This window comes from Erinaceus europaeus, chromosome 4, assembly GCF_950295315.1.
Source record: "Erinaceus europaeus chromosome 4, mEriEur2.1, whole genome shotgun sequence".
Taxonomy (NCBI): domain Eukaryota; kingdom Metazoa; phylum Chordata; class Mammalia; order Eulipotyphla; family Erinaceidae; genus Erinaceus; species Erinaceus europaeus.
In genome coordinates, this window is record NC_080165.1 from 22,090,770 (window position 1) to 22,104,082 (window position 13,313).

Sequence of the window (13,313 nt, forward strand, 5' to 3'; positions counted from 1 at the left end):
AAAAAAAAAGTTGCCTTTACATGTGGAGACAGTGACCCTGATAGGCTCAGAGCAATGGCTACCTTACTGGTAGGAATGTAAATTGGTCCAGGAATGTAAACAGCGCCAGGTGCTATGCTAAGGACTGATGCCTCTCCTGCAGTCTTGCCCAGGGAAGAGGAAGCTGCTACTGCCCACCATCCCCGACATCCCCCTCTCGCCCCCCTGCCCAGCTGTAGGAAGGATATGGAGCTGCTTTGTTTTCTTCCCGCCTGACAATCAGCACATCTTCCCCATACTGCTGTAGACTGGTGTAGTTCTGGAGGAAGTACATAATCAAAGGGCTCTTCCCATAAATGTTGAAGAGGTTTAAAGTCATCTTAGGGACCTTGCTGGCAGCATGAGACTGAGTAGGAAAGAAAGGAAGAGGAAGAAATAGATAATGTCATTTTAGTGCCTGAAGTAAGAAGTGTAGAGGTACTCACATCCTCTGAGCTAATTGCTCCAGTTGGAAGATGTTATCCTAAGGAAGTAACTCAAAAGACAGGAGAAAAGATTTAAGCCCTGGGTTATCAGCTACAGAGCTATTTACCAAGGCAAAAGAACGGAACACTCTAAAAGTTCAAAAAAGGTCAAGTCGGGTCTGGGCAGTAGTGCAGCTGGTTAAGTGCACATGGTACGAAGCCAAGGACCCGGCATAAAGATCCTGGTTGAGTCCCCAGCTCCCCACCTGCGGGGGTTTGGGGGGTGGGATTTACTTCACAAGCTGAGAAGCAGGTCTGCAGGTATCTATCTTTCTCTCTCACTCACAAAGCTTCCCCATTACAGGTGGGGACTGGGCTTTCGAACTTGGGTCCTTGTGTAGTAACACGTGCACTCAACCATGTGTGCCACCACCCCGACCCTGGTTGTTTCATCTTGTTTTGTTTTTCTCTGTGATCAGGCACTTCTCAAAAGTCTCACTGTTAAATGCTGATGGAAACTGGTAATAAATATGGGGAAATGTAGAAGGTTCAAGAAAGCATCTGCATGCAAGCCTTGGGTTCATCACTTAGTTATCCTGTAAACTTGGACACATTATTTACCTACTCTAAGTATCACTTTTCCTGAGGCAAAAACCGAAGAATAACGAGAGTTAGTATCTTCAAGGCCTATAGGGTAAAATACGCTAAGTGTACAGGTTTAATTGAGTGCCTGATGTAGCAGATGTTCATTACATGCTAACTATCATCACTACAAGTAAGGTCTGTAAAAACACCATTAACCAGGAAGTGTTGTCCCCATATTAAAGTGAAATAATTAAGCCTCAGCATTCTTGCTATTACACTCAGGCTCCCAAGTCTCAAACTAGTAATTTAAATTCCCAGAGTGATCTAGAAAAATATGCTCTTTCCCCCAGTCAGAAATTTTTGTAAGAGAGTTATTGCTTGTTTGTTTTTTTCAAGAGCACTGATCAGCTCTGGCTTATAGTGGTGTGGGGAGTTGAATCTGGGACACTGAAGCCTCAGGCATGTGAATCTCTTTGCATAATCATTACACCCACCCTAAATTTCTTATTTATTATTGAACAGACACAGAGAAAAATTGAGAAGAGAGGGGAAATAGAGAGGGAAAGAAACAGAAGACAACTGCAGCCGTGCTTCATCCCTTGTGAAGCTTTCCCCCTGAAGGTAGGGACCAACGGCTTGAACCCAGGTCCTTGTGCACTGTAATGTATGCACTTGACCAGGCGCACCACCACCTGGCCCTCCAAGAGTTCTTGTTTGTAATACCTGAGCTATCCCAGTCAAAAATAATCAGCTCTGGGGGCCTGGTGGTGGTGCACCGGGTTAAGTGCACAAGGACCAGCGTAAGGAACCCGATTCGAACCCCTGGCTCCCCACCTGCAGGAAAGTTGCTTCACAAGCGTTGAAGCAGGTCTGCGGGTGTCTTTCTCTCTCCCTCTTTGTCTTCCCCTCCTCTCTCAATTTCTCTCTGTCCTATCCAACAACAATAAAAGACAAAAAAGATGGCCACCAAGAGCAGTGGATTCGTGGTGCAGGCCTGGAGGGGAAAAAAAATAACAGTTCCTTCCTTGACATCTTTCAAGGGCTATATTTCTAGTTACATCCCCATATAACCTGAAACCTCTTCTAAAATGCACTTTCCAAGCATGTGCTCACCTGCTTGTGATACGTGTGCTCATAGATTCTTGCTTCTGTTATCTTCTTGACTTGTGGTGTAGCTTTCCTCAAGACCAGAGTCTCTGTCAGTGCAAAAATTAGAAAGAAATAAAGGGTCATTGTCAGCTGTGGTGATAAAGAACATATGGTAGACCTTAACTTCCCACTGGTGTGTGTGTGTGTGTGTGTGTGTGTGTGTGTGTGTGTGTGTGCATGTGCGTGTGTAAATAACTGGGTTTATGTAGATGCTTAAAAAAAAACAGCTTGGGTAAATGCATACAATTTCACTTGAGTTTTTGCCAGATACACACTTATAACCATATATTCGTTCATTTGCTTATCTACCTTCATTCCAACAGGCATTACAGTACTAGATCCTTGCTAAGCACAGGAAGTAAGACCCTTATCAAGGAATTCACAGATTAGTGGGGTGTTGCTTGACACGGCAGAGGGATGCGAAGAAGAGAGAATCCAAGTGCAGAGGGAACACAAATCTTTATTGTTGGGTCAGACGGGTGATTCAGGCCACGTGGAGCCAGCCAAAAATGGCCATCCCCTGCTACCTCACCACCAGGCAAGAGAGAGCAAACGAGGGAAGGGAGAGTAAGCAGACTTATCAGGTCAACACCCCAGAGTGACGTTTCAGGACAGGATTGGTTGGGGAAAGCCCTGAAAGTACCACAATACTCTGTGTAGAGTGGCAGAGCCTTGGGGAGACGTCTGCACAGCAGTGGGGGAAGAAAGACATAGAAATGGGAGTCAGGCAGTAGTGCAGTGGGTTAAGCGCAGGTGGTGCAAAGTGCAAGGACCAGCATAAGGATCCTGGTTAGAGCCCCTGGCTCCCCACCTGCAGGGGAGTCACTTCACAAGCAGTGAAGCATGTCTGCAGGTGTCTTTGTCCCCCTCTCTGTCTTCCCCTCCTCTCTCCATTTCTGTCTGTCTTATCCAACAACAACATCAATAACAACAACTACTACTACAACAATAATAAAACAAGGGTGACAAAAGGGAATAAATAAATAAAAGGAAAACAGACATAGAAATAACAATAGTAGCATTAACTCAGGTGTCATGATAGCATTTTAAATTTATATATTATATAGTATGATCACAGAATAAGGAAGAAGCCTAAAGTCTTATTGATTGATTAAATAGAGACAGAGAGAAATTGAGAGGAGGGGGGAGGTAGAGAGGGAGAGAGAAAACAGACACCTGCAGCCCTGCTTCACCACTCATGAAGCTTCCCCCTTCAGGTGGGCACCAGGGGACTGAACAAAGTCTAGTCTTTAAAAATGCTAAGTGGAGGGGGCCAGGCAGTAGCGCAGCTGGTTAAGCACTTAGGAAGTGCAAGGACCCACATAAGGATTCCTGTTGGAGCCCATCCCCCCACCGCCCACCCCCTTCATGTTCCCCACCTACCAGAGGTCGCTTTACAAACAGTGAAGCAGGTCTGCAGGTGTCTGTCTTTCTCTCCCCCACTCTGTGCTCCCCTCCTCTCTCCATTTCTCTCTGTCCTATCCAACAACGACAGCAATAACAATAATAACAACAACAACAACAATAAACAACAAGGACAACAAAAGGGACAAAAAAGCCTCCAGGAGCAGTGGATTCGTAGTGTGGGCACTAAGCCCCAGCAGTAACTCTGGAGGCGGGAAAAAATATGCGAAGTGTAAACAAGAAGCATGCAAGAAACCATCTTGTGGTTAAAATAGAGTAAAGCACCCGACACTGGGGGTGGAGGCACAGGAGCCCCCTAACACACTGAAGTGTCCGTCAACCTGCACAGTCACTGAGTCATGGTGTCAAATAACTTTTGCTTATTTAAAAATTTTTAGTTATTTAATGAAGAAAGAAAAACCAGAGCGTCACTCTGGTAATACGAAGTACCAAGGATCCAACTTGGGACCTCACACATGCAAGTCTGTGTTCTACCTGCTCAGCCACCTCCCAGTTGGCAGTTGAAGAGTTTTGTTTTGTTTTGTTTTGTTTTTCTTTGGTGCCATACTCCAAACTCAGTCAATTTCTGCTTTGCGTTTCTACTTCTTTTTTTTTTTTTTACATGCATAACATTCCCCAGATTCCCATTTAGTAATACAACCCCCACTATTTCATTCATCATTTTTCATGGACCTGTATTCTCCCCACCCACCCACCCACCCCAGAGTCTTTTACTTTGGTGTAATACTCCAATTCCATTTCAGGTTCGACTTGTGTTTTCTTTTCTAATCTTGTTTTAGTTGAAGAGTTTTTGTTTTGTTATTGTCAGAGCTTCATTGCTAAAAGAGACTCTTTCAGATAGAGACAGAGGGGCTGGGTGGTGGTGCACCTAGTTGAACGCATGTGTTAACAATGCTCAAGGACCCCAATTCAAGCCCCTGGCCCCCATCTGCTAGGGGAAAGCTTTGCAAGTGGTGAAGCAGGGCTGCAGGTGTCTGTCTCTCTTCCTCACTATCTTCTCCATCCCTCTTGATTTCTGTCTCTATTCAATAAACAAAAATAATTTTAAAAAGATTAAAAAAACATAGAGAGAGAGACCACACCACCAAAACTTCCCTTAGTGCAGTGGGGGACCAGGCTTAAACCTGGGTGGGGTGCAGGGCAATGCAGGCACCCTCCCAGGTGAGCTATCTTGCCAGCCCAAAGAGTTTCAAATAACTCAATCACCCACCCCGTCCTCAAAACTGGAGATTGGGGAGTGGGACTGAAAGTACCTAGCCTTTAATCTCAGCTCTAGAAACCAGTCCCATCCTGAAGCTAACTGGGGCTCCAATCTGAGTCACCCTATTAGTATAAACTCGAGTGTGGTCAGAAGATACGTGGTATGAATAATTAAATGCACCCCAATGATTTTGGGGGTACTGACCGGTGCCTCCTCCTGTGACCCTGTGTGGAGCCATGCCTCACATTTGTCAAATGGTAACATTAAACTTGTCTTTCAGTGGCACTGACCTCTCTGTGGAGTCAACTGTATAAATTAGTATTCAGCACTGTCAAAACTTTTTGTGACTTTGTATCTTTTCATAAATAAAACTGAGATGGACTCTTTGGTGTCAAGAAAAGACTTATGGTTTGAAGGGTGTGACAGCTTCTCCCTGAAAGCAACAAGGAGGTTTTTTTGTTGTTGTTGTTTGTTTGTTTCTAGCCTTTGGTACAGAGTTATAGTCTTTTTGTCTTTGATTAAAGCAAGACAGGACTTTGCTGACAAGCACCCTCCATGGAGGCTGTGCAATGTCATCCTCACAATATAGGTAGCACAGGTGTCTGATGATGTTTTTTCTGCCATTTTGGATACATGCACAGTGTGGTCACTGTATATCCCTCTGCTGAGCATGCTATTTCCCCCTTTCATAAACATGCATGTTTCTCCCTGGAAAGCTCCTAAATATATAAAGACTATGGTACTCCCTGCCAGTATATAGCCAGATACCCACTTCTCTGAAGCTTGATTTGCAGCCTACCCTTTCAAAACAAGCATCCCAGCTCCAGTTGTTTTTCTTTTCTTTTTTTAAACAGCAAGTAAACTTAAAAAAAAAATTTATTATCTATTTATTGGATAGAGGCAGCCAGAAATCGAGAGGGAAGGGGGTGATAGAGAAGGAAAGAGACAGAGACACACCTGCAGCTCTGCTTCACCACTTGCAAAGCTTTCCCTCTACAGGTGGGGACTCGGGGCTTAAAACTGGGTCCTTGCACAATGTAACATGTGCACTCAACCAGGTACACCACCCCTTGGCCCCCTCCAGTTGTTTTTCAAGCCACTAAACCCCTTCTTTCCTATACAGCTATTACTGTGAATTCTTTCATGACAGCATATATCACTTCCTTCCCATCAGTAAATGTGGTGGGGGGCGGGTAAGCACATCTTGAAGTATGTTCACACAGCACCAACAATCCCTCTTCCCCACAGAAATTAGCTCTGTGTTGGAATCTAATTATCTCAAAAGTAGAACTTAATCAGTACTCATAGAATTAAAGAAAATTACATCCTCTGGTAAGAGTATCACTTGGTAACAAGGCCTAGGCCCCACAAGTGTAAGCCAGAGTGATTAAGTGTAAAGAAACGAGGGTTTTTGACATAATGACTAAGTCAAAACCCTATTTCTAATTTTGGGTAGTTACTATACCTTTTGGAGCATTCTTGACTGGTAGGCTATCTTCTATATGGTGTGTGGAGAAACAGACTTTCTCACCATCTAAATTTTCAAGAGAAATCTCCAGAGAAGGGAGGGAAAAAGAATAAATTTAGTAAAAGTGGCCATGAAAGAAATACAGAAAGTATAGATGCAATTTCCTATATAGTTCTCTGTTGGTCTGCTTCTAAATTCTGCTTCTAAGACCCCTTCTGTTGCATTGCTTGAGGCTGTGGTCTATTTACATAATCATTGTTTTGAGACCCGCATTGATTTAATCCCCACTGGTTCTGTGCTTTTTCCTTCTCCCCACCCCCTATCCTACCGACACCCTCTTCTGACCTGACACTTCTGCCTCAGGAGATATATATAGGACAGAATTGTGATTAGAGATTAGATTGTTGAACTGCATCCCCACTCATCAATAAAGACTGAACTGACTCCCACTCAGCCATGAGTCCCTGGTCATCTCTCCCCCGCCCGCGAAGCTAGCCCGGCAGTTCTCACTGTTCCTGGCAAAGCAACATATGAAGGAAAATCTTCCAGCCAGTGTGATTGATGACTTAGCTCTCCCCCCAGCAGTATGGTAGAAAGAAGTAGCTGATACAGAAGACATGACTAAGGCTGACTAAGGTTCAAGACACTGCCCTGTTACTCAACCATCAGGTGGGTAGGTCACTGAATCTCTTTATTACCTTGGTTTTCTTGGGCTCTTTGATGATTAAGATGGCTAACATGTGCTAAGTGTTCCATGAACATTGCTTGTTTATGCGATCATGCACCAATACCCTCCTTATTAAACACTGCCTTGAGTATCTGCTATCACTGCCCTGCAGGACTCCCTATCTACAAGGAAGATGGCAGCAAATTATGCCAAGGTGTGGAAAGCATGGGGTGATTTGAGAGGTTACATCAACTGAGACTAGATGTGTAAGTGAGAAGGGAAGACAACACCCTTAGTGGCTCAAACTCAGTGGAATTTCCTCTCCCACGTAATGGTCTAAAGGCACAGCTCATGGATTATATATATTTCTGCTATGACAAGTTCTTAGAGACTTCGACTTCCAGTCCATAGGTCCACCTTTCCTTTGGTTAAAAACCCTGGTTGTTAGAGTCCAAAATGGCAACTAAAGATCCAGTCATGTGGTCTGGGAGGTGGCACAGTGGATAGGGCATTAGACTCTCAAGCATGAGGTCCTGAGTTCAATGCCCAGCAGCACATATATCAGAATGATGTCTGGTTCTTTGTCTCTCTCCTTTCTCATTAATAAATGAATAAAATCTAGAAAAAAAAAAAAGGATTCAGTCATCATATCCATACTCCAGACAGCAGAACAGAGACACTCTTAATTTTCTACCAAGTCATTGATCAGCTCTGGCTTACTGTGTTTCAGAGGACTGAACCTGGGACTTGGGAGCCTCAGGCATGAGAGCCTCTTTGCATAACCATTATGTTATCTCCACCACCTACATTAGCTCTTTAAGGAAGGCTTCTCAGAAAGTGGCACATAGCACATCGGCCTTATCTCATTAGCTGGATCTTAGTCACACAGCAACATGCAGATATTGGGGAGGCTAGAAAATGTAACCTTCACTCTGACCAAGTATGTGGCCAGCTGAAAATGAACCTAGAGGTTCTCTTTTCAAACAGAAAGACAACAACAGATGTTGGAGGAACAATTAGTAGCCACCAACAGCAGTGTGAGCAGAGTATCATAGAAAACCAGGATGGGAAATGCTCAATTCTGTCTGGAGAAGAGCTGGAGGGCTTCCAAGAAGAGAATACACTTTGGTTCTGTCTTTAAGGATGAGTAGGAGTTTGGCAACATTAAACAGATGGCCCTCCAAGTGGCAGACAAGTAGTACACCAGCCGCAACAACAACTGCTTTGATTTCATGTAAGTAAGATGTTGAAATGGGAAGGAGAATGCTGAGCAGGTTTCCTGTGCACTGTGTATGTGGCTGTCCCACAACTATTACTTTTTTAACGTTTTGGTGCCAGGGATCAATGCAGGGACACATACATGCCAGGTGTGTACCCTACCACTGAGCTACCTCTCTGGCACTGTATTAGAATTTAATTTTGTTTTCTTGGATTTTTTAAAAATTAATTGGCTAAATAATTATTAGTGAGAGACAGAGAGAATCAGAGGGTCACTCTGATCAATGCAACCAGTGCCATCTTGACATGTTTCACTTTGGACTGTGTCCAGAGACGCCAGGCTTGTGATGTCAACTGTCCAGCTCCAATACTTTAGTAAGAGCTTTTCTAGCTCATAGGACTCCTTAGTTCCATTTTGGGTGGTACATTTTCTAACAAAGTTACAGAACTTAGACACAGACCAGGGCCCATGAGATAGGGTGCATGTGCACATGTATCCATAAGTTGGGGGAAAAATATCTACCTTAAAGAAAACTATGCAATCATCTACATTGACTCAATAAGTGCAGCAAGCAAATAGAAAGACCCAAAACAAGAAACCATAAGGTACTTAATCAAATATTAAAAGTATTAAAAACATGGACATGAGCTACGGTGATCTAGTCTCAAGAAGTTGGCTCTCCCCCAGAAAATAAATATTAAAACAAAACATCTCAACAAATTCCATCGGAGAATAGCTGGGGTTTCTGGTAAAGAAAGGAACATCCCTATCTGAAGGTTGGTGACTGCACATAGACATTGGGAGCAGGAGGACAGGGAGAGAAAGACTCGAGCAGAAATGAAGCACTGTGTTCCCAGCAGGCACCATATTTGCAGCTGTTTTAAATCCATGATGCAGATTTAAAAGGCCCAAGAGAACCGCTTAGGAACCAAGTGGCTTAATAAAGGAAGCTCAAGACTGCTGTGTAGAGAGCATTAGTAGTCACGGGCTTTTGAGTGAAACCCAGGAGGTGATCTGGGAACCAAGAACTGAACAATTTATCCTTGTAGCAATAGGGAAGTCAACCAAACACGAAGGTGTCCCGGCTGCCACAGAGCCTGGTGAATGACATACAACTGTCCTGCAGGCAAGAAAAGGGACTTTGAGCTCACAGCAGAGTTCCTACTTTCATTCTGGGAACAGAAGTAACTCTGGGATCTCTTTCCCTTCCAGATTTTTCTGCAGGAACCATGGAGGTTAGGAGACAGTGGAGTGGTATACTCAAGATTTTAAAAGACAACAAGAGGGGGACAGGCAGTAGTACACCAGGTTAAGTGCACATAGTACAAAGTGAAAGGACCTGGGTTTAAGCCCCTGGTCCCTACCTGAGGGGGAAAGCTTTGCGAGTGGTGAGGTAGGGCTGCAGGTGTCTCTCTGTCTCTTTTCCTCTCTATCACCACCTTCCATCTTGATTTCTGACTGTTTCTAGCCAATAAATAAATAAATGATACCATTTAAAAAATAAAAAATAAAAGACAGCAAATGCTAGCCACAGACACTTTTACCCTGCAGGACTATCATTCAGCTATGAAGGAGCAATCAAAATAGTACCAGACATACAAAGACTAAAGGAGTTTGCAATTATCAGACCTGCCTGGGAGGGATTGTCATAGAGAAAGAAACAAGAAACATCAAACTCAACAAGGTGCTACACGGTCAGAAACACAACTTGAAAGTGTGAAGGAGGAGGAAGAAATAAAGGATGTTCAAAAAATGGTGAAACAAAATATATGTATGCATAAATTGTATAAATACTTTTATATGTAACATTTAAAAGTTCTGTCTTTTTAAATGTCATTTTCCCTCTAGTATTTTTTAAGAATATTTTATTTTTTTAAAACAATTTTTTATCTTTATTAGATACAGACAGCCAGTAATCAAGAGGGAAAGTGGTGATAGGGAGAAAGACACCTGTAGCCCTGCTTCACCACTTGTGAAGCTTCCCCCAGCAGGTGGGGACCAGGGGCTTGAACCTGGGTCCTGGAGCATTGTAACGTGTGCTCAACCAGGTGCGCCATCACCTGGCCTCTCTAGTTTTTTTTTTTTTTTTTTTTTTTTTTTAGCTTTTCCTACATTTTTTTGTTTTTCTTCTTTTTTTTTAAATATTTTATTTATTGGGAGTTGGGCGGTAGCACACCAGGTTAAGCGCAGGTAGCAAAGCAAGGACCAGCGTAAAGATCCCGGTTCGAGCCCCCGGCTCCCCACTTGCAGGGGAATCGCTTTACAAGCGGGGAAGCAGGTCTGCAGGTGTCTTTCTCTCCCCCTCTGTCTTCCCCTCCTCTCTCCATGTCTGTCCTATCCAACAGTGACGACATCAATAACTACAACAATAAAATAACAAGGGCAACAAAAGGGAATAAAATAAATAAATGAATATTTTTTGAAAAAGTAGTCAAACTGTCACTAAGATTTTATGAAAACTGGTGATTATACTTGGTCGGGGGAAAGCAAGGAATAAGAGGGAGGCACAAAACTATAGTGGTGTGTGCAGTGTGGCACTAGCACTATTCCCTATAATCTTATGATCTTGTAAGCCATTACTAAATAAGTAATAGCAATACATTTAAAAAATTTTTTACTTATAAAATGTTAATATTGACAAGATCATAGGATAAGAGAGGTACAATTCCACACAATTCCCACCACCAGAACTCCGTATCCCATCCCCTCCCGATAGCTTTCCTATTTTTTATCCCTCTGGGAGCATGGACCCAGGGTCATTATGGGGTGCAGAAGGTGGAAGGTCTGACTTCTGTAATTGCTTCCCCAGTGAGCATGGGCATTGGCAGGTCAATCCATACACCCAGCCTGTCTCTCTCTTTTCCTAGTGAGGCAGGGATCTGGGGAGGCGGGGCTCTAGGACACATTGGTGGGGTTGTCTGCCCAGGGAAGTTTGGTTGGCATCATGGTAGCATCTGGAACCTGGTGGCTGAAAAAGAGTTAAGAAATAAAGCATAGGGCAGGGGTAGATAGCATAATGGTTATGCAAACAGACTCCCATGAGGCTCCAAAGTCCCAGGTTCAATCCCTGCACCACCATAAACCAGAGCTGAGATCCCCTGCAGACCTGCTTCACCACTTGTGAAGTGACTCCCCCACAGATGGGGAGCCAGGGGCTCGAAACGGGATCCTCACGCTGAACCTTGTGCTTTGCCCCGCGTGCGCTTAATCTGCTGCGCTACCGCCCAACTCCCAGCAATACATTTTTTTAAAATATCTTTTTTCTTTCCTTTTGTTGCCCTTGTTTTATTGTTGTTGTTGAATAGGACAGAGAGAAATGGAGAGAGGAGGTAAAGACAGAGAGGGGGAGAGAAAGATAAGACACCTGCAGACCTGCTTCACCGCCTGTGAAATGACTCCCCTGCAGGTCGGGAGCCGGGACTCAAACCGGGATCCTCATGCCGGTCCTTGTGCTTGGTGCCGTGTGCACATAACCCACTGTGCTACCGCCCGACCCCCAGCAATACATTTTTAAATTGAACTTAAAAAAAAAGGTGGACAAGAAAAAGAAAAGGGGCAGGGGTAGATAGCATAAAGGTTATGTAAAGAGACTCTCATGCCTGAGTCTCTAAAGTCCCGGGTTCAATTCCCTGCACCTCCATAAGCCAGAGCTGAACAGTGTTCTGGTAAAAAAAAAAAAAAGAGAGAGAGAGAGAGGGAGAAAGGGAGAAAGAGAGAGAAAGAAAAGTGGGATAAGATTCTGTTGTTTGCAACTAAGAACTCTGATGATGATTCTTCCTTATAAATGACATCTTTTTAAAAATTTTTTATGTATATTTATTTTCCCTTTTGTTGCCCTTGTTTTTTATCATTGTAGTTATTGTTGTCATCATTGATAGGACAGAGAGAAATGGAGAGAGGAGGGGAAGACAGAGAGGAGGAGAGAAAGAGAGACACCTGCAGACCTGCTTCACCGCCTGTGAAGCGATTCCCATGCAGGTGGGGAGCCGGGGGCTCAAACCGGGATCCTCACGCTGGTCCTTGAGCTTTGCGCCATGAGCGCTTTAACCCACTGAGCTACCTCCCGACTCCTGACATCTTTTTTTTTTTTAAAGATTTTATTTATTTATTAATGAGAATGATAGGAGAGAGAGAAAGAACCAGATATCACTCTGGTCCATGTGTTGCTGAGGATTGAACTTGGGACCTCATGCTTGAGAATCCAATGCTTTATCCATGGCGCCACCTCCCAGACCACATCTTTTTTTAAAAAAAAAAAAAGATTTATTTTAATTTTTACGAGAGAGAGAGAGAGAGAGAGAGAGAGAGACAGAGAAGTCAGGGCATCACTGCAGTATATATGGTGTTGAGGGCTGAATAGGGAACCTGAGGAAGGTGAGTCCAATGATGTACTTGTTGCGCCATCTCCTCAGCCACTATAGATGCCATCTTTAACTATCCCTCTAATATTTGTTAAATGAATGACTCAGTCTCCAGTAAGTAGGAGCCCTTCCTTATAGCTGAACCTCACAGCAGAAACCAGCTATATAATGAGATGCCTCCTGCTTCCCCATATGCAAATCCCCCCCACCAAACAGGAGAAGAGCAGAGACTTAATACAACTGCAACTCATTCCTCTGAACTATGGACTCTTGAACAGATTGTTGGCACTGCAAAGGATATTTTGAACATGACTGTCCTTGAGCAGATGGAAAAAGATGTTCAGAACAAGAGACAGACTCTGTCCCCACCAAAATTCAATTACTCCCTTAATCCTGGTTCTCCCAGTAAAACTTCAAATGCTCTCAGGGTTAGAGAGTTTTCAGTCTTTCTCTTTCAGGGACTAAAAAATGGAATTTCTAGGGGCCAGGTGGTGACACACCTGATTGAGCTCACATGTTGCAATATGCAAGGACCTGAGTTCAAGCCCCCAGCCCCCACCTGCAAGGGGAAAACTTTGTGAGTAGTAAAGCAGTATGGCAGGTGTCTCTGTCTCTCTCCCTTCTCTATCACCCCTTCTTTCTTGATTTCTGGCTGTCTCTATCCAATAAATAAGTAAGGATAATTTTAAAAGATTTTAAATGGAATTTCTTAGTTGTATTTATGAATAACTGTCAGAAGACTATGCCTTTCAATACCAAAAAACTACACTTAGCACAATTGTGACAGGCCATGCA

General features: G+C 43.6%; 1 protein-coding gene across 5 annotated transcripts in view; it reads right to left on the bottom strand.

Annotated features, from left to right (window-relative positions):
- FAM227A (family with sequence similarity 227 member A) overlaps nucleotides 1-13,313 on the bottom strand; it is a 69,882-nt gene that overhangs the window by 18,952 nt on the left and 37,617 nt on the right. For 4 of the 5 annotated variants that reach the window (XM_060188976.1, XM_060188974.1, XM_060188978.1 and 1 more), the window contains 3 exons: nucleotides 6,269-6,356; nucleotides 2,142-2,224; nucleotides 228-385 (listed from right to left, as the gene is read on the bottom strand). In XM_060188976.1, coding sequence (XP_060044959.1) covers nucleotides 228-385; nucleotides 2,142-2,224; nucleotides 6,269-6,356 — 329 coding nt within the window. The remainder of the gene's footprint in view (nucleotides 1-227; nucleotides 386-2,141; nucleotides 2,225-6,268; nucleotides 6,357-13,313) is intronic. The other variant, XM_060188975.1, reaches the window with a different exon arrangement.